Below are 19924 nucleotides of genomic sequence, written 5' to 3'. Positions count from 1 at the left end.
AAAAAAAAAAAAACGAAGAAAAAAATGAAAAATTGGATCCGGTGAATGAATCTGTCACCTCAACTGGTATATTGGTTGCATGTACTACACAAGTTGTCCGTCAACATTAAACGTTTGTTATTTGAAATATGAAATTAAACTAAAAATTATGGATATACCACAAATAGAAATTTGACTATATTGGGAAGCTTTTAGATAACAGAAGTCAAGTCGATTCCATCTTCAGGAAGCATCTGAGAGGGAAGAAAAATGAAAATCATCTCCATATTTGATAATCAGTTGCACCTCCACAACTTCCAACATGGAAAAAGTATTTCAGTTTATAAATATCGGCTACATTGGCTTCGGTCCCTTCAGTTTAAATTTTTCTGCAGACTTGACGTCGATTCATTTCATCTGGAAGTTTTGCCATCTGCCATCCTCATCTGTCCTGATATTGTACTTGACCTTTCAATTTTACGACTTTAGCTGTTGTCATGATTGGTAGGCTAGCATTTAGAGAAGGTACAGTTTTAAAAGAAAGTGGAGTTTGCTCTGATCTGGGTGCCTGTGTTCCCAGATCTTTCTATGGCTTGGGATACAAAAAACAATTGAAAAATGGTGTTAAAAACTTCCTTTTCTGGTTGAATGGTTTCGACGTTGTTTTTTATTTTTTTATCTGTGATAGCTTGGAATGTATAAGGGTAAACTCGGTTGGATAGCTTGGAATGTATAAGGGTAAACTCGGTTGGATACTTTCTACGGAGAAAATATTGAACCTCACTAAACATACAAGTTAAGAAACTTGAAATTCAACAATCGCAGCACATTTAAAGGGCCAAGAATTTTATAGAGCTGGTCTGTGATCATCTGAATTGCATGGACTTGATTTTTTACGTCCTCGTGCTTTATTTGTCTATAAATTCTCTAAAATCTCATGGACATTTTGGCAGGAAAGAGAAGCAAAAAACATAGAAATTCCAAACATTAGATGGGATGTTTTTGAGTTGATGATGAGGTGAATAGATTTTGAAATTCCTTCCTACTCTGCATTTGTACCTAAATAAAATGCAATTCTTCTAGTTAAAGATTCTAATTCAAAATTATTTTGTTCTTGCAGGTACATATACACAGGTTCTGTTGATGTTACTTTGGATATTGCACAGGATCTTCTGAGTGCTGCCGATCAGTATCTTTTGGAGGGGCTTAAGCGCTTGTGTGAATATGCTATTGCGCAGGTATTTCTCAAAAATAAAAGACATGTATTTTCCCTTGTAAATTCCTTAATGTTCTGACAATTTCTTTATATCTTCTCAAGGACATTTCGGTGGAGAATGTCTCTCTCATGTTTGAGTTATCAGAGGCATTCAATGCATCGTCATTGAAGCATTCTTGCATTCTATTCATCTTGGAAAACTTTGACAAACTAAGCATCATGCCATGGTATGTTCATCCCTCTCTTTCCTTTACCTGCTTACTCTCGTTCTGTTATTATATTGAAATGTATTATAGTTCCTTTGATTGTATATGCGAAATGCAGGTACTGTCAGCTGATCCAACGTACTTTAAAAGAGATGCGAAGCTACTTTGTAAGAGCACTGACGAGACCTGTCCATGCTGAGCTACAACAATAGACGGTTCAGCTTCAGTTTTGATTCTGACTAATTGGTGTACAGAAGTTGATTAGTTTCTCTGGAGTAGTTGAGTAAATGGAGAAGACTATCGTCCATTTTGTTATCTTGACCTGGAAGCACCTGTAATTTCCCATTTAATGCAAACTCCAGATTAACTTTAATTTTTTATTTTATCTCCGACTACTTGCTGAAACTCGTTTTGAATTCATCGGCGAAGTTCATCAGCTCGGGATAAGCAATTGGATCTTTGGACTTCTGTTAGCCCAGACAGGTGATTGTTCTATTTGGGCTGGGAGATATAATGCTTGGAGTTTGCATCTAGGCATATATGGATTGTACAGACAAAGTTTTTGAGAGCGAAACATTGTAGCCATAGCTTTCAAATGACAAACTACAAAGATGTGCCAAGTCATGTCACTACATTCTTCTTAACTAGGAAATAAAACAGCTACTGAGTTGGGCAAAGATTAATATTTAGCAACCACTATATGAAGTTCAGCGTTTCCTTTTACATAATCAAACACGGAACCCCAACACCATCTCTCTCTCATTGTACACAGAAAAGCGGTCTGCGGAGCATGACAAACTCAAAAAAGGAAAATCAAGACAACAATAGTATGAAGGAAAACAAAAGGAAAAATGGTTCACAAACCAACCTACTCTTACAACAATCATATCTACTTGACTGAGAAAGAGAGGCCCTGTTATCATTAAAGTCGTAGTTAGTGTACTCTTTCAGGGGTTCCTTCTATCACCTAACACTAGCAGGCCTTTAAATTGGTTGGTAGCATCGCCAAAGCGTATCATCAGATTTGCCTAGCCCAAGCAGAATTTCATCTTGCAATTGTAGGAGCATAAGTGGAATCATCTTTGTTTTGCCAGCTCTTTTTTACTCCACATGCCTGGGACGACCGTTCAATCTGAAGCACGTCTATGGCTTCCTTTGCCAGCCGAGAACAATACCTCTTGAATGTCTGCAGAGTCACGTGAAGTTCGAAATCGAGACCAAATAAAAACTTCATCTCCAACTTGTTCAACTCTGCCGTGCTTACGCCTCCCACTCTAGCATAATATGCATTATTGAAGAATCTGAAATGTATTTCAAGTCATGTTAGAATTTTGCAAAAAGTGAAATGATCAAGCAGCTTCATGGAAACTTACGCGTCATCGATAAATTTTGCTGCCACCATTACACTGGTTATTATAACTCGGTGAATGTTAAGGGATGTTAAGAACATATTTGTCCGTTGAACGAATCTATCCACATATATGTGTGCAATAACAAAGCACGATGGGCTGCAGCTCGAGTACTTGAAAATTCGATCAATATATTGACAAATGCTCAAAGAAGGTGCTCTTGAACCGTGAAATATTGTGATATCATCTTTCATTTTCGTGGCCTCCAGTATCCTTTCATTTTTTTGAACAGCTCTCTCAAGGAGTGTTGAGAAAAGTGATAAAACTTGGGGGTTTCCTGAATTTCCAATACTCGATTCTTTAAGACCCAATGATACGTACTCTTCAGAGTGTACATTCTCATTATCGTGTGCCAAAGTTCCCATGATCTCAACAATGCTGCAAAATAATAACGTCTAGTCATATTCGATAGAGAACAATTTTAGAATAGTCTGTACTGTCAGTTTTCTCTCAACTATTAGATCCCAGAATAAAACTTTAAAACAAGAAAAGGAATAATAGATACAAAGATATGCTTATCAATCTAAAAGGACGCCAACAGATCAAAGCAGTTGCCAAGGGAATGATTATCAATCTAAAAAGAAGCCAACAGCAATCATCATACGACGTGTGAAAAAAATAATCGCGTTTCACGCTAAAACTATAGACAGATTGATAAATCCAAAGATGGACAGTTCTAATTTCCGAGATACATAATCTTGTGAAGTGAAAAAACTGGTAGAAAACAGATGTTTGCAAATAACTATTTCCCACGATAACTTTGATCTTCTCACTGAATCACCTCGTTCTCACGACTTCTATAAATCAACACAAAAGCCATGTCTCAACCATCCAAGTTAATGCTCTGATAATCAATCATCAAATGTTGTTGTCTCTACTTAACCATCCAAGTTATTTCTTATTTTATCTAGTATAGTACAGAATAAGATATCAATACACTCACTTGAATCACTTTTATAACATGAACAAGAATTTCCAGCTTTCTACATCAAGTCTTGTATTATGGCGTATAATTCTTGTTGATCAATGCATTTCTTAAGAATTTCCTATTGCTTCACCGTAAATAAATGAGCTCTGATTTCACTATTCTTTTTGTTTGTTAGATCATTTAGGATTTCATGAATCTTGAGTCAGATATGATATAATAATTAGCATAAAATAACCAAAAAATAGTTTATATTGAAAAAAATGATGCAAGTTCTTAGATCCAGTCTACAAGAGCTCAATTTGTAGAGAAAAAAAGAAAGTTAAAGCCATAGAAAACCAATTCAAGAAAATAGAAGCTTTGGTGGATCCAATAGGATGCCCCCAAACCCTCCCAGATAACAGATTATAAGTTCAATACAAAACATGCCGAAGGTTTCAAAGAAACTCTTGTTTAATATATAATATCCTAAATTCATGAATAAGCTATCCAAAACAAGTAAAAAGGAAGAACTTATTTCTTCTCCCGAATATAAAGAAAACCCACAAACATCCAGTAAATCAAAGCACGAAAAAACAACAAGACACATTACAAAACATGAAAAAATGAATCTCACAGTTCATCCAATTGCGTCACAAGAAAATCCCAGAATGAAAATTAAAGAAAAAGCATAAAAAGGAAAAGCTTACTCTGAGTTCTTGAGAGATCTAGTTTCTTTCCTTGACTCTGCTACATGAGCCTTACAAAACTAATGCTTTTCATTTCTTGAGGCATAGAATCAAACACTACAAACACATTTCACTTTCTTTATATACAAAATTTTTCTCCCATCAGATTACGAACAAGAGGCATTGATTCTATCTCATGAAACACCTTTTTTTTTTTTTACACAGATAGATTTATTCAACGAACTAGTAAGAAATATGCGAACTTGGCTGTCTTTTAGGTCACTTCACATGGAAAATAAAAGCCCAACAAACTCTCTCTGTACAGGTATACCTGTGTGGTATTGTCTAATAGTAATTCTTGTTTCTTTATTGGGGCGGTGTTTATTTAAGTCATAAGCACTTCTTCACACGTTTCTTACGTTTTCACGCAGGTTATGCGTTTTGGAGAGTTAATTGTTTCAATATTCATTTAATTTAGGATCATATCTTTTATTGATTACTAAAGTTTAAAATGTCAAAATTTGGTCACCGACATTATGTCAATGTCTTCAATTGCTCATTGAACTTAAATTTATGTTTTAGATTGCTCACTAAAATTTAAAATATCGATTTTTGGTCAATGAACTTTCGAATATGCTATACGTTACTCACTAGCATAACTATTAAACTCTGAAAAATATTGATTTTACAGTGAATAATGTATAACATTTTTCAAAGTTCAGTGACCAAAATTCGACATTTTAAACTTCAGCGAGTAATCGAAGACATGGACCTAAATTCAATGATCAAAATTTGACATTTTAAACTTCGATGACCAATCAAAGACATGGACCTAAATTCAGTAACCATTGGAACAATTAACACCGTTTTGGAGGATGGTGTTGTAGTCTATTTTTATTTTATTCAACAGTGTTGGGTGGACAAAGGCTGTGTAATTTAAAAATATAGAAAAATTTTGAATTTATATGTAAAATTATTTCATTGAGAGAATGTGTCATTCAAAATGAACTTGAACAAAAATGAATTTTTAAAGAATTATACTCTCTACAAAGGCTTCACGGTGTATGGACTCACCTTTCATTTTTCCAGAATTTGCAGTTAAAACAGTTTTTTTATATTACTGCAGTAGCAAGTGTTGGAAACTTGAAAAAGAATTGGCCAGAAATTTTTTTTAGGAATCAAGAAATTTCTTAATTTAATCTGAATCATGGATCTTAGATGCCTCGTCTCATCCAAGCAGGCGAAACACTTCACGGCAACCGTGGAAAGTGGTCGAATGAATCGCCTCACAGGGGGACAATACACCAATCCTAGGACGAGAACAAAGATCCTCTCAAGGTCCGTCGCTCGCATCCCAGCAGTCACTGTAGATGGAATATTAAGGATCGCTCTATGCAGGTTGAGAAGATCCGTCCTAAAAATCGAATGACGAGCAATCGACTCATTGTGATTTAGACGATGATAATGAGAACTTACCCTTTCTGGAGGAGATCAAAGGCAAGCTTATCCTTGTTGATTTCAAAATGACATAGATGGAGGGCAATTTGGACAATTTTTATCACTGGAGACATTATTGCGAGTATAACGAAGATTGAAATACCTCACATTACGTTTTCGTTAATTATGGCATTCAAAATCAATTCGTTTCTGCCTAAAGGAATGGAGGAAATGTTCATATGGGAGTGAAAAATATTATCAAAATTGGAATCAACAGGGATGCAATCTTTTCCCTTTCTGTGAATTTTTTGTTAATACGATCAATCGATTGTTCTGTCTACTGAAATATGACTATTTTCATCATGATCAGTGACTTACTGATTGTGAATTATCGACGGCAATTTCGTAACCGATGAAGGGATTGTTGAGTTGAAGGATATATTCAAGAATTCCCCTAGTTTTTTTGACGAGAATGATGGATTATGATGAAGAGGCCGAGGAAGTTAACAGGCGTTCTTGGCTATATTTTCAGGTTTCTGTGTGTTTCTGATCACGGCCATGTTATTTTCAAGTATTAATTCCAACTTGATGAGAAATGCACTATTTTACACAAGTGACGACACCCCAAAAAAACATTGCACCATATGTTTCCTTAGCCTAACATTTAGAAAGAGAGAGACAGCTTCATTTTTGTTGATTGAGTCTTGAAGCTGCAGCCATTGACGCCGCCACTCCGCCGGGATGGGTACACATGTCCGCCTTATTTCTAATCTCCGCGCCAATTACGCCCTCCGCGTCTTCTCTTGTTACCGGTTTGTCATTGGTAAGTTTTGTAGATGCGTCCTGCAAATCAAACTAACAATGAACTGGATTTATAAATAATTACGAGGATACATAATTGTGAAATTTAGAAAAATTACAATCAAGACATCGCCAAGTTTCGTCTTGTCCTCATCACGCATTTTCCGGGCATTATATGCGGCGGCTGATTGGGCTTCCGCCGCGACACTGCCAGGCACTGCATGGCCAAGCCCAGTGGCACGTATCTCCGCCGCCTGTATGGCGGCAGCGTCACTTTCATCAATGGGCTTGTTTCCAGCCGAAAAAGCAGTCGCTTCAAGTGCTTCTCCAATAGTAATTGCATCGGAGCCATCAATACCCGTGGCTCCAACATCTCCCGGTTGAACATATTGCCCCACCACCTATAAAATTATAATCCATGAAAGATTAATATTTCAGAGTTTGTAAATGGGATAGTTAGGGGGAAAGAAATTCTATACTTGTCCACCAATAGCTTCAGTGACAACACTAGAGCCGCCAGCATCCGCCTCAGATATGGTGACGCCCTCTTCTCTAACAATATTCGTCATATCGTTGTGGTGAACGACACCGCGCGTCTCGTTGACATCAGCCGCTGATTGCACGACGGCTGCCGGACCGCCTTCCTGAATCTTACCCAGTGCAACGTTTTCAGCGGCCACAAAGGCGGCTGCATCCTGTGGAGCGACGGGTCTCGACGCTAGTTCACCTTGAACATGGAAAACGTCTCCATATCTAACGGGGTTTGGCCTTTGCGGCTGTTCCTGGCTCATTTTTGGGCCTCAGATCAGATGAATTGGGCTTTATTTCTCTCTTAAGACTTTTCTATTTTGATCGAAATATTTGTCGGACGATTATATATATGAATGGGTGGCGAGGAGCGAGTCGGCTCCCAGTGACACGCGGTAGCAGCGGAGAGATGACACCTGTTGAATTGCTGGTTTTCCATTCTTCCACCGCTTATGTATTGAGCACCGCTCCATACCAGTTCACCATCTGTCCTATGGAGATGCCCAACTTGGGAATTAAAAAAACGAAGAATTTAATCATAATTCATAGAATTAATCTACTCGTTTTGAAATATATTGTGGAGTCGGGATTGATTTTATCCATAAATGAAAGGGTTGTTTGACAAAATTTTTAATAAAAATTGTATGGTTATTTCACACTTTCACGTCGTCTTTGGGATCAGACTCCACTTCATTGCAATATTATATTCAAATTTTTACAGCACAAAATTTATAGATATTCACTTTCTAAAAGATAATAGAATAAAATTGTTTGTACAGGTAAAAATGTTAGGAGTTGATACGATAGATTTTTATTGGCTGTTTTAAATTTAATTTTTTGTGCAAAGTTCAATGAAAATCTTTGATATGATGGATTTTTATTGGCCGTTTTAATTTTAATTTTTTGTTCAAAGTTCAATGAAAACTTGTCATTTCAAAATTTGACAAATTTTCTGGTACACGTATAGTGACGGATTTAGCACTTGATGAGCGCCAGTAGCCCCTATCTTCTTCAGTTCTTTTCTCCTTTTTATCCTCTTACATTTCCATCTATCAGATAAACCCCAGAAAAAAAAAAAAAAGCCAAAAATTAAAACCGGTAGTTCTATAGTTTCTGATTACAAATTTGAGTAATACAAAGCAAAATTTCCTTAAAAAATCTTGTTCGTTGTATATCTAATTTTTAGGAATACCAGCCCAACTTGAAACAAACGGTTAAATTGAAAGAATTTGTACGAGGATTGAACGATTATACATAGATATATACAAATAGAATCAAGAAATTTAAAAGCCTTTTTAAAACTGCGTGATTGATTAATTGGTAAACAGATAAAGTAATCTGTGTGTATATAAATATTGTAGAAGTAGAGAGCTTTAGAGAGAGAGAGAGAGAGAGAGAGAGAGAGAAAATTGAGGGATTTGATAATGAAAAGAGGTGGCGAAGACACAAAACCAACGGATCTTAAATTTCTGTTCTGTGACTAAGTGCGGCAACGGACGGACTGATGGTGGCGGCGACGACAGACTGTTTCCAATTTTTGGTTGAATTTTGTTGTAAGTATAACAATTTTGACATTATGATTGACAGTAGGGACAAATTTAGGAGTTGAGTTCAGTTAAGGCAGAGGACGAGCGTTAAAAGCTTACTATCGACGGTCAATATCCTTGATAGCGGGGTTATTTATTAATATTTAATTAAATAATATTCAAAAAATCGTACAGATTAGAACTGGATACGCCACTAGAACTAAACTATGTACGAACTTTCATTTTGGATGAAAAAATCGTTTCATAATCTGTAAAATGTCCTAATTTATTTTTCAATTAAATAGACAATATATATTAACAAAATGTCAATATTCAGTTTCCAATTAAAGTTAATTAAACAAGCATTATTATATTAAAAAACTGAAATTATTTATGTGCTTATATCGATTTTATGTGCTTCTATAATTCCACTTTTTCGCAATCGATTTTTTGTTAACGAAAAGTGGAATCTTTTATTAATTAAATAAGTTTTGTTGAAAGATTTCTTATGACACTAAGGTCAGTTTTCTTACAAATTCATCTACCATTGATTGACCAAACTCTCAAATCAATTGATTAGAGGGGGAAAAAATCAAGAAGAGGGACAAAACACCGTTAAAATATTTTTATTCGCATTAAACCAGTAAAATTGAACATATATTATTTTGTTACATTATGTGTTAAAAATCAGCAAGTGACATGATGGTAAAGTGGTCATTATGTTTAAGGAAGATAGCAGGTTCGAATAACCTTCCTTACACAACGTTATAAAAATCGGACCATTCAACTGGAAAAATCGTGAATCAGCCTTTAATCCGGTCCGGTACTTATAAACTAACCGAAAAAAGGCTAATAAACCGTCAAACGGACTGATTTAACTGTGAACCGAAAAACTGGCCATGGTTTTTTCCAGGTAATTTGATTTTTTCTCCACAAAAACTTTTAACTATCTTAATGAGTCATCCATTGCAATTGAAGACCCAAGTAACTTTTTTATATAAGTGATTCTTCCTTACTTTCTGTTTAAAGGAGATCATTCCTTCAATATTTTAGTAATTTTTCAATGTAGGATACTTGCCCCTTTTTAAAGGAGATTATTCTTCCAATATTGTGGTACTCTCCCAATGTAGGATACTTGCCCATTGTCAATTTTAAGTATTTTCTAGTTTACTTCATTATTTCATTAACAAATCATAAATCCCAACAAGAATTTTCAATTTAAACAAAGCAAATTATTGTGAACATATTAATTGTTAGTTTTCAAGGTTATAAAATAAATTATTATAATAAATCTAATTAACAAATATTCATTATATTTATTTTGAATGCGAAAATTGAAATTTAAAAATCTATTATAGTTATAATATTTTATAGTTTATTTGTGTATTTATTTATTTAATTCGTCATCCGGTTCGACCCCGACTTGACCCTTTAAACCTCGACCCTCTTCCTTTTCATTGGTCGATGCTAGGGTCGATTTTTAAACATTATCCTTACATTTGCTTTGGTAAAAATTGTTGAAATACGAAAATTATAAAAAATGTTGCTCTTAAAGAGTTTCGAACACATGACCTTCAATTCAATAGTGGAAGGGCTAATTAACTAAGCTACCATAAATGTTTATTTTTAATATAAATTATCAAATATACAATCTAAATATTCTATTTATTATCAACAAAAAGAAAAAAAAATTCTCTCCGATGAATCTAGCTAGGATGGCTATCCTAGCTAGCCATTGGTTGATAGCCCTTTCACATACAAGAGGTGAGACCAAAATAATCTTGGACTCCACATTTGTGACAGTGCTGTACATGTACAACATTACACACAAAGCAATTTCCTTTTTGGTTTTAGCGAGGGGGTTGGGGTGAGTGGTTAGGGCAAGATGACACTAGAGGTTAATCGTACTCTAGCAACTTTACATAAGGCAGAAGTTGGTATTTTTGGGGTATGAAATTCCTTTTCCTTTCTGCAGGGACTAGGAGATCAGATCTAGTCGTAAGGCTCTTCCCGCGGTAGAGCCTCTCGCCTATCGCCTTTTTGATTTTCTCATTCTAGGGCTTGAAAGCTAAACTACTAACCTTCCCTTGAGACACTTATTATAGAAATGTAAATATATGATTTTATCCCTCATTTAGTTTATCATATGAACTTTAGCTATCGTTAAAATGAAAGGTTTGCGACCGTTGCTGCAAAAATGAAAGGTTAAGGAGTATTCTGTAATAAAAAGAAAGGTTTGGGACCTTCGTTACAATTTTTTCCATTTTGCATTTGTACTTTCTACTTAATCCATAAAGATTTTATAGAAATCATTACAAATCATTGACATTTTAATTATTCCGTGACGACTTAAGAATTTTAAAATTTCTCGATTTAAGGACTACATGTCGAACACCCAAAACTTTTCACTTTTTCTTACAAATTTTATCCTAACATTTACTTTGTGCCATCCACAATTTCAAACTTTTCAAAAATATGCATTTGGGGTCCAAATGGATGGAAATTTGACAATTAGTTGACCAATTTAAAAGAATAAATGGGTAATTTTGTTATTTTATCCTATAAAACTAAAATAAATAAATAAATAAAACAAAATAAAAATAAAAGAGAAAAAAATATTATCTCCTTCTTCACCCTTACCTCCCAGCCCAGCCCAAATCCTAAAGCAGTTCTTCAGTACCTAACTCCAGATCAGATTCCGCCCTACCCATTCTATTTCTTCAACATTTGGAATCCATTTTCATTAATCAATATGGAAAACCAAAATAAGCCCAGTTTGGGCCCTTTAACTTTCATTCCATTTCATTTCATTTTTCTCTATCTTATTTTCAACTACACAATCTTCTATAAAATAATATTAATTGTAAATCGATTTTTATTTTTTATTTTTCAACCAGTCATTTTCATTTCTACAAAATGGGGCCAAACGGGGACTAAACAACACCCAAAAGCAGTGGCACAGAATCCATATCATTGTAACCTACAATCCAGTCTTCGGAGAACTCTCAATCCACTAACGTACCTATACCACATGAACTTAGGGTCCGTTTGATTGCGAAGTTGAAATTTGGGTGGAAAGAAAACAAATTTCATGGAATTGAATTTCCTAGAAATTGTTTTCTTGGGAATCGTAAATTATTGTATTTGATTGATATAATTTTTCACGTGAAAAATGTTGAAATAAAAGTGTTTTTGGTGTTCGTTTGACTTTATTTTACATAAAAATTATCAATTAAAGAGATAAAATTTACTGGTATTGGGGATAGAATTTGTTTCCATTGTCCAAAAAAAAAGTCAAGAAAATCATCTATTTTTTTATATTCGTTCGACTTTGTTTTACATGAAATTTGTCAATTAAAGGAACATATTTTTTTACAATTAGGCATGGAGTTTATTCCCATTGCTTAAAATAATAATAATAATAATAAAATGTTGCTTGGAATTCCAATTCTCACCAAATCCATAAGAATTGGAATTCCTCAAAAATCTGAAATTCACGAGCGTGATTGGAAAACTTGGAAATTGAATTCCATGGTAAAAAAATCCAATCAAACAATGCAAAATGTGGACAGTACCACGTTCCATGGAATTGATGGCCAATCAAACAAAGCCTAATAGTAGTAGACTCTTCACCGACTCAAATCGAAAGCAGTAGCAGAGGACATATAACAGTCACCGGCAGATTCAACCTAATATTATTCCTGGGTTACCATCACCCACTCACTCCAAAAGCTGTAGCAGTGAACATATATCACTCTCACCGAAGATTAAGTGTTGGAATTTTTTTTATCGAAAATTGGTTGTGACCAATTTTAAATGATTATTTAAGTGGAATTCGTTATTTGGTGAATGCGAAATTAAACCAAATGTAAACCGCTTAAATATTGAAAATTATTGGAAAAATCGTATGGAATATTCTAGAAATATATGGAAGAAAAAATGTGGCTTTTTGCATGAAAGATCGTGACTCTTGGTATGGGTATGATTAATGTCCAATAATTATGAATTCCAAGAAATGTGTCTCTTGGTATAGTTGTGTCTTTTGACATATCTTTCCAACTACTATATATATAGACCCCATGTGTTTAGATTTTATTCATTCAAGAAAAGTCATAAATACCATATTATTCCATTCCAATTTACATTTTGGTTTTGCATAAAATATTTGCATCAAAGTCATGGTAGAGAGGGAATTTCGCTCGAGTTCACTGGTCAAAGTCATTTGGAGTGCTCTTATGGCTCGACGTGGTCATTGTATCTTGGGAAATGATTGCCGGAGAATCGTTAGCACTGATGCGAGGCAAATTCATCTTAAGGACAAAGGGTCCAACACTTGTCTCGGCCAAAAATCCGTCATTTGCATCTTATTTCTTCATTTTCTGATTCCTTTTATTATGACTTGATCTCAGAAAATGATTAACGTTATTTATATGTTTATCCTGCAAGGTTTGATCCAAAGAATTACTTGCTTTCGATCATGAGTTGAAAGGGAAGAATTCATATTCAGGTATTCAGATTCGATAAATTCTTATTTTGTCTTCTCAAATCCTATCTCGGTAAGTCGAAATTATATTTTGATTTCACGCAAACTAACGGCATGTTTTTATGAATATATTATGCACAATAATCGATGTAATTCTCCAAAAATCTTAAGATGAATTTTGGTGCTTGTTGTACATTTTATATTCTATGTAGAATCTACCAAAATTGATGCAAAATTGTTAAATTCCGGGTAGTTTATTCCGTTCACAACAGTAAATCAATTTTATGTCAAGTGTGTACTTGGGCATTTCTTTATTAGTTTTGCATGAAAAAAAACTGGATCTATTAGTGTGCATGTGTCCATTGAATTATGGGAAAAGTTTTCGTATATTCTACAAGTGCATGTGACTTTTCAATTCTAGATGCAAAAGAGATGGATGTTTACGTGTGTCTCCAATTTTAAAATGGTTTGGCCGGTGACTGTTGACTGTTTTGTTTGCCAATTTTATATTTGTATAAACTATGAAGTCTCTACATGGCTGGAATTAAAAAAAAATAATTGTTAATTGGTATGTGTATGAAATTGGATTTAAAAGTTTTGTTATTGCATGAAGACTCATGCTTGAATCCTTAAGTTATGTTTGCGATTTAATTGTATATATTATATCGCTTTTGACAGTTTCATTTGCCAGTTTATTGCTGGCACCTTTTAATCAAAAGGGGTCTATTTGGCTAGTAAGATTTTGTAAAGCATCTTGAATTGTTTTCTATGCAGTGGAGATAAGTAAGAATTTGGTACTAAATCAATTTTTGCCATGAAGTAATTATATGCAAAAAAGTTGGCAGTAATGTTTGAGAATTACCACAGGAAAGTATCATGTTTTCGGTCCTTGAGATCTGGGCGTAATTGATATTATTTTATTACTGTCCATAATATTTTTTAATGTCTAGGAATTCATTATACACGAATTTCCATATTGTCTTTATGTTCCTAACCGAAAAATTGGAAATTAATGTTTATGTTTATTGTCTTTTTGTTTAATTGAAATAAAGATTCATTAAATATATGCAATTCATGTTGGAAATTAATTTCTGACCATATGATGACCCATTGTATATTTTGTAACTGTCATGTGAAGAAATGTTTGGAATAATGTGACCTTTCATTTTAAATGCAATGACAACAATTTTGTGGTGACTTTTGATTGGAAAGCATGAATTGGCGAATTGGTATATGACAGTTTTATTTGGTGCTAAATTCCTTAAAGAATTGTATCGCTAATTTTTCATTGGAATAAAATACAAAAGTGGATATGGAATGTGACATTATAATATCATTTGTATAAACGTGAATTCCAAATAGTGAATCCATACAAGAGTTTGGATTTCGGAGACTTTTTTGTCAGTATACACAAAACCAGTATATGCATATACAGTACGATGCAAATACGGTAAGCAGTAAATACGGTAAGTTACATATATGGTAAGCAGCAAATACGGTAAGCCGCATATACAGTAAACGGCATATACGGTAAGCCGCATATATGGTATGTGTCAATCCGATAAGTGACATATACGGTATAAAATTGTAAATCCGGTATATTTCTATGGATTTTGGTTTGAAAATTATACAAACCTTGATTAATGATGATAGTCTCAATTAATTCTATGAAATTAAATGACATGATTTGTGCAAAATCATAATTGCATAAGTGTTGTAAAATTTGTTTCGCAAGTGTACGACTCATAACAAGTAATAGTGGACCTAAGAGTTCGGATTGTCGATCCCACAAGGACTATTTTCTAGCACTTAATTTAATTTTTCTTTAACTACTATTTGACTAAAACAAATTAAAGGTTGTAAAATCTGGGTTTTAATCTAAATTCTAGAAAATAAATGAATGTTCACACAATTGGTTGGAGAATCAAATAATGAATGGATGTTAGGGTAGAATAACTTCACCAATTGATCACCTTTACATCTCAAATTAAAACTCAATTCTAATGTAGTGATCGGTCGAATTCTCCTATTGTATTCAATTTACCCCTCTCGAGTTCTCATTGAACCTATTCAACTAATTAAATTGCATATCTCTATGCAAATTCAATTTAGTTAAACGAGTTCTATGTCTTGGAATTCAATTATGACCGCAATAAATGGTATAGGTATCTCTACTTATTATATCAATGTACTGGATTTTACTACATGGTGTAAATCCTAAACTCATACCTCTATTTGAAAAGAATTCACAAAAATTATCAAATTATTGATCAGATAATTTAATGCATTCAACTCATAGCAAAATCAACACATGGAAGAATTAAAAATTGAAAGTCTTAATAAGAGAATGTAAAAGATCCAAATTGGTTACATTATTCCTCCTAACAATGAATTTAGTTACTCATAATATAAGAGTATCTCTACTCGTTATACCAATGTACTGAATTTTACTACATGGTGTAAATCCTAAACTCATATCTCTATTTGTAAAGAATTCACAACAATCATCAAATTATTGATCAGGTAATTTAATGCATTCAACTCATAGCAAAATCAACACATGGAAGAATGAAAAACTGAAAGTCTTAATAAGAGAATGTAAAAGATCCCAATTGGTTACATTATTCCTCCTAACAATGAATTTAGCTATTCATAATACAAGAAAAAATGTAGGAATTTGTCTTAGAATCATCACCGAGTTTGTAATAAAGATGTAGAAGAAAAAGTAGAATTCTTACACCAAGATCTCATTCCTCTTCCAATGAATGCTTCTAATCTTCAATTGCTTGGTGTTAATCTTCTTGAATTTCTCTTTTGAATCTCCCTTCTTGTTGTCTTCTCTCCAGTATGTCAAGAACCCTTCAAAAGTATGAGGAAAATGTATTTATAGGTGCTCCTCCGTTTTATGTAGAAGTAGGATTTTAATGAATTTAAAAACGGCCCAAAAAAATGCGCCCTAAATCTTCAATCACAGCGCCTATAAAACAGCGCTTAAGCACTGGTTATAGCGCCTGGGCGCTATGTCTTCAGCGCCTAGGTGCTATGGTAGCGCCTGGGTGCTATGGTTGCGGCGTTGCCTCTAGAGTCCAAATTTCATCTTTTTTCAGTTTCGTAGCGCCTAGGCGCTAGGAATGCAGCGCCTAAGCGCTGTTTTTCTGCCCCAATTCCGTGTTTTTTGTCTCTTCATCCACTTTAAACTTCTTTTCACATCGCTTTTCCTAATTTTCAAAACAACACTAACAAATACATAAAAAACGTTCTATACTCACAAGATCTAGCAAAAATCAAGCTAAAATTGTGCAAAAATCATGAGTGTAACAAACTCATCAAATACCCCCAAATTTAACCATTTGCTAGTCCTCGAGCAAACACCAAAACCCATAAAAATAATTAATGGACATACAAGCACAACTAAGACAAACAAAATCACTTAAAATAAATTTCGCTAGATAGCTTGCCTTCATGTCTGAGGATTAAAAACATAACTTCGATTCCATGAACCACTTCAAAGCTATAATGCAAAAGTTAAATTCTCACATATTCAATGCAAAACGGGTGTGTGTGTGTGTGGAGAGTCAAGTGCAACGCTGTACAATAATAAGTTGACCCAATTCCCGACCTTAGAAGTCAAATTTTACCTTACTTTGCTCGTGGAATTCACACACCCCAAACTTATTTTTCTTTTCTCTTTCCAAGAGTATAACCTAAGGTAAAATTTTCAATACTAATTTTTTACAGCACTCAAGTTTGGTTAGATTTTACTGATTGTAGTTCCACATGTCAACAAATGAGGATTCTCCTTATTCTTAACTGCTTCAATCTCTAGGAATCAACCAATTACTAACCCCTTATCAAAGGTCTAATCCTCTAAAACAAGTGTTCGGAGTTTAATCAAGGTATTTGATATCTATTTTTTTCTCTTTTTTTTTCATATATATCTTTATTCTTTAATTACTCTTTGTATGGACGTCTCTCCCTTAAACTTTCTAAATGACCCCTGTAGCGAGTTTTAGGCCGATGACTCCCAAATCGGATAACTTTAGGGCACCAGGTTTTAAACCCTTACAGGCTTAATCACTCGAGTCATAAAGGCTACGAAGAGACGATTCACAATGAGATTATCAAAGTTGTCCTCATTGAGATCTTTTTTTTGTGCGGTGATTAGTGCAATGCCCTTTATTAAACACATATCCTCGAAAATCGACCTCTAACTTAGGATTTTCACCCAATTTTCATCCTATTGGTCTCAGACAATCCACACAAAAATTAACACACACGAAATCCACATTTATCTCCAAGTTTCCCTACAACAGTGCAATCATCCAAACGTCCTAAGTTTAAGGATAGTGTGATGTTTAATGGTTGTTTGAGTTTAGTATCTAAGTTCTCTATTTCAACTTATAAACGTGAATCAACCTTCTCATGCACAACGCTACAATCAACTCACGTGCAAAAAATAATTTTCGTTTTACATGAATAAGCAAAAATCTAACTCAAACACATAACTCGTCCACAATTCATAAATCAATGCATGTTCTCAATTACACATATCAATACCAGCAAGGTTATCTAACACACACAAGCATGCAAAAATACGAAATGAAATTTATTTTTTTGGAATAAAAACACAAACACATAAATAAGCAAATCACACATAAGCATTCGAGAAACTCAACAATGTAAGCGAATGATGTCACTCCCCCAAATTTAACTGAAACATTGTCCTCAATGTGAAATTTAAAGGAAAAGGAGGAGGATTTCCCTGAAATGTCAATATTGCCTATGATGTTGTGGTGTCTTGGTGTTGCATTTGATGGACTCTTCTTCTATATTTTCTCCCAAACTTGAGATTTGTCCCATTTTCTCCATGTCCATGTTGGTTTGAGTGTTCCGCGACATCATGTACCTGAAAAATTAAATTTGGAAAGTTAAACTCATGGAACAAGGATTACTTAGCTCAAACATCTAATAACCAACTTAATTACTCCAAGACCTATGGGTAGAAGGTGTATGGGTGATGATTCCTAAATAAACTATAAATTAAACTATCTTAGAACTTTGAAAATAAAATAAAAGCTTGGGTTGCCTCCCAAGAAGCGCTTCTTTTAAATCATTAGCTTGACTTGTGCCGCTAATTTATCATGGTGGCTCAAACCAAGTTATTCCATCATTGCACTTTGTGCAATTTTCATTGATTCAGTCCTTTTTTGCTCTCCAAATTTTGATTTGTCCATTCTTATCTCTACCAAGAAGTTCTCCAAAATTTGTTTTTTTATTCTGACAGGTTCGTTGATCAGGTGGCTCTTCTTCATCAATTCTATAGCAATCATTTTTATTGGGAGGTTTCTCATATTGGATGTAAATATTGAATATCTCCTGCTTGTCCTCCACCCTCAAGATTAGTTCTCCCTTCTCCATGTCAATAAGGGTTTGTCCCGTTGCTAAGAATGGTTGACCCAATATAATTGGAATGTCTCGATCTTCTGGTATGTTTAATACAATGAAATCCACAGGAAATATTAAATTTCCTACTCTTACGAGTATATCCTCAACTTTGCCACGTGGCCTTGCGATTATTCTATCAGCGAGTTGTAGCGTTATTGATGTTGAGTTGACTTCATCTAGTCCCAATTTCTTGTAAGCAGAATACGACATTAGATTGATACTATCACCAGTGTCACACAATGCATTAGTTGAATAGGAATTTCCAATTGAAACTGGTAAAGTAAAACTCTCTGGATCCTTCAATTTAGGAGGCAATTTTCTTTGGACTTTTGCACTACTTTCCTCAGTTAATGCCACAGTTTCAAACTCCGGAAGTTTCTTTTCTTTGTCAACATTTCTTTCAAAAATTTCTTATAGCTTAGGATTTGCAGTGTCACATCTGTGAACGGAACATTGATCTGGAGCTTCTTGAGAACATCGAGAAATTTTTCATAGTTTGTGTCTTGTTTGTTCTTCTTGAGCTTTTGAGGAAGGGGAATGGGAGGCATGTAAGATTTGTCTAGACTTGGTGCTTTGACCGCTGATGTTTTTGTACTTTCTCCATTTTCAGTTGTGTTTGGTACAGATTTTTCTACCCTTGTAGCTTCATCAATCACTTCTTAGTCATCTTTTCTTTTGGGTCTCTCTGTAGTGATCTCTGGGGCTTGTACCTCGCTCTTTGTATTTATGACATGAATATTTTGCTCTATCGACTTCTTTCGAAGTCTTTGGGAAAATGGAAGTGGAGGTACATATGCTTTAACTTTTAAGGAAGCCCTGGGTGGATCGTTCTCCACTACTTTAATTGCCATCAACTGTTCCTTAGGATTTATCATTGTATTGCCTGGCAATATCCCTTGTGGACGCTCTGCAAGTTGTTGTGCTATCTGACCAATTTGTGTCTCCAGTTTCTTGATGGATGCCTGCTGATTTTGAAAGTTCGTGTCAATTTATTAGAACACCTTGTCCGTTTTCTGCACATATTGTTAAAACATCTCCCCCAAACTTGGTATTCTTTCTTGCTGAAAATTGTTACCATATGAGTTGAAATTACGGGTGCTATTTTGAATAAAGTTTACTTGTTCCTCTGAAGAAGTGAGCATCATGCAGCTCTCTATAGCGTGATTTCTCCCACAATTCTTACATACTAAACTGGCCATCATTGCATTTGCTCCATGTGTTCGCAATTTTACAAGTAACTCTACCTGTTTTGTTAAAGCCGCTATATGTGCATTGGTAGATGTTGTGCTGTCTAATTCACA

The 19924-nt window shown here is 34.4% G+C and overlaps 4 protein-coding genes across 5 annotated transcripts in view; 1 reads left to right on the top strand and 3 right to left on the bottom strand.

Moving 5' to 3' along the window:
* The window catches only part of LOC111401990 (ARM REPEAT PROTEIN INTERACTING WITH ABF2-like), a 9113-nt gene extending 7327 nt beyond the window's left edge, over positions 1-1786 (top strand). For both annotated transcript variants that reach the window (XM_023029998.1, XM_023030008.1), the window contains exons 16-19: positions 933-997; positions 1100-1217; positions 1298-1422; positions 1520-1786. In XM_023029998.1, coding sequence (XP_022885766.1) covers positions 933-997; positions 1100-1217; positions 1298-1422; positions 1520-1613 — 402 coding nt within the window. In that variant the 3' untranslated portion in view covers positions 1614-1786. The remainder of the gene's footprint in view (positions 1-932; positions 998-1099; positions 1218-1297; positions 1423-1519) is intronic.
* A 279-nt stretch (positions 1787-2065) lies between these two features.
* LOC111402001 (cyclin-P3-1-like) lies at positions 2066-4760 on the bottom strand. The gene is made up of 3 exons (XM_023030019.1): positions 4425-4760; positions 2775-3188; positions 2066-2702 (listed from the first exon to the last, which is right to left on the bottom strand). Exons 2-3 carry the CDS (start codon positions 3173-3175, stop codon positions 2447-2449), a joined length of 657 nt encoding a protein of 218 aa, XP_022885787.1. The 5' UTR covers positions 3176-3188; positions 4425-4760; the 3' UTR covers positions 2066-2446.
* Positions 4761-6401: 1641 nt separating this feature from the next.
* On the bottom strand, positions 6402-7591 carry LOC111401984 (late embryogenesis abundant protein D-34-like). Its single transcript, XM_023029987.1, has 3 exons — positions 7121-7591; positions 6761-7042; positions 6402-6683 (listed from the first exon to the last, which is right to left on the bottom strand). The coding sequence occupies exons 1-3, from the start codon at positions 7430-7432 to the stop codon at positions 6525-6527; spliced, it is 753 nt and encodes a 250-aa protein (XP_022885755.1). The 5' UTR covers positions 7433-7591; the 3' UTR covers positions 6402-6524.
* Positions 7592-18374: 10783 nt separating this feature from the next.
* LOC111407648 lies at positions 18375-19171 on the bottom strand. The gene is made up of 2 exons (XM_023037266.1): positions 19071-19171; positions 18375-19020 (listed from the first exon to the last, which is right to left on the bottom strand). Exons 1-2 carry the CDS (start codon positions 19169-19171, stop codon positions 18375-18377), a joined length of 747 nt encoding a protein of 248 aa, XP_022893034.1.
* Positions 19172-19924: the final 753 nt, after the last annotated feature.

Source organism: Olea europaea, chromosome 1 (genome assembly GCF_002742605.1).
Source record: "Olea europaea var. sylvestris chromosome 1, O_europaea_v1, whole genome shotgun sequence".
In the NCBI taxonomy this organism is placed as follows: domain Eukaryota; kingdom Viridiplantae; phylum Streptophyta; class Magnoliopsida; order Lamiales; family Oleaceae; genus Olea; species Olea europaea.
This window is presented reverse-complemented; position numbering and strand designations above follow the sequence as displayed.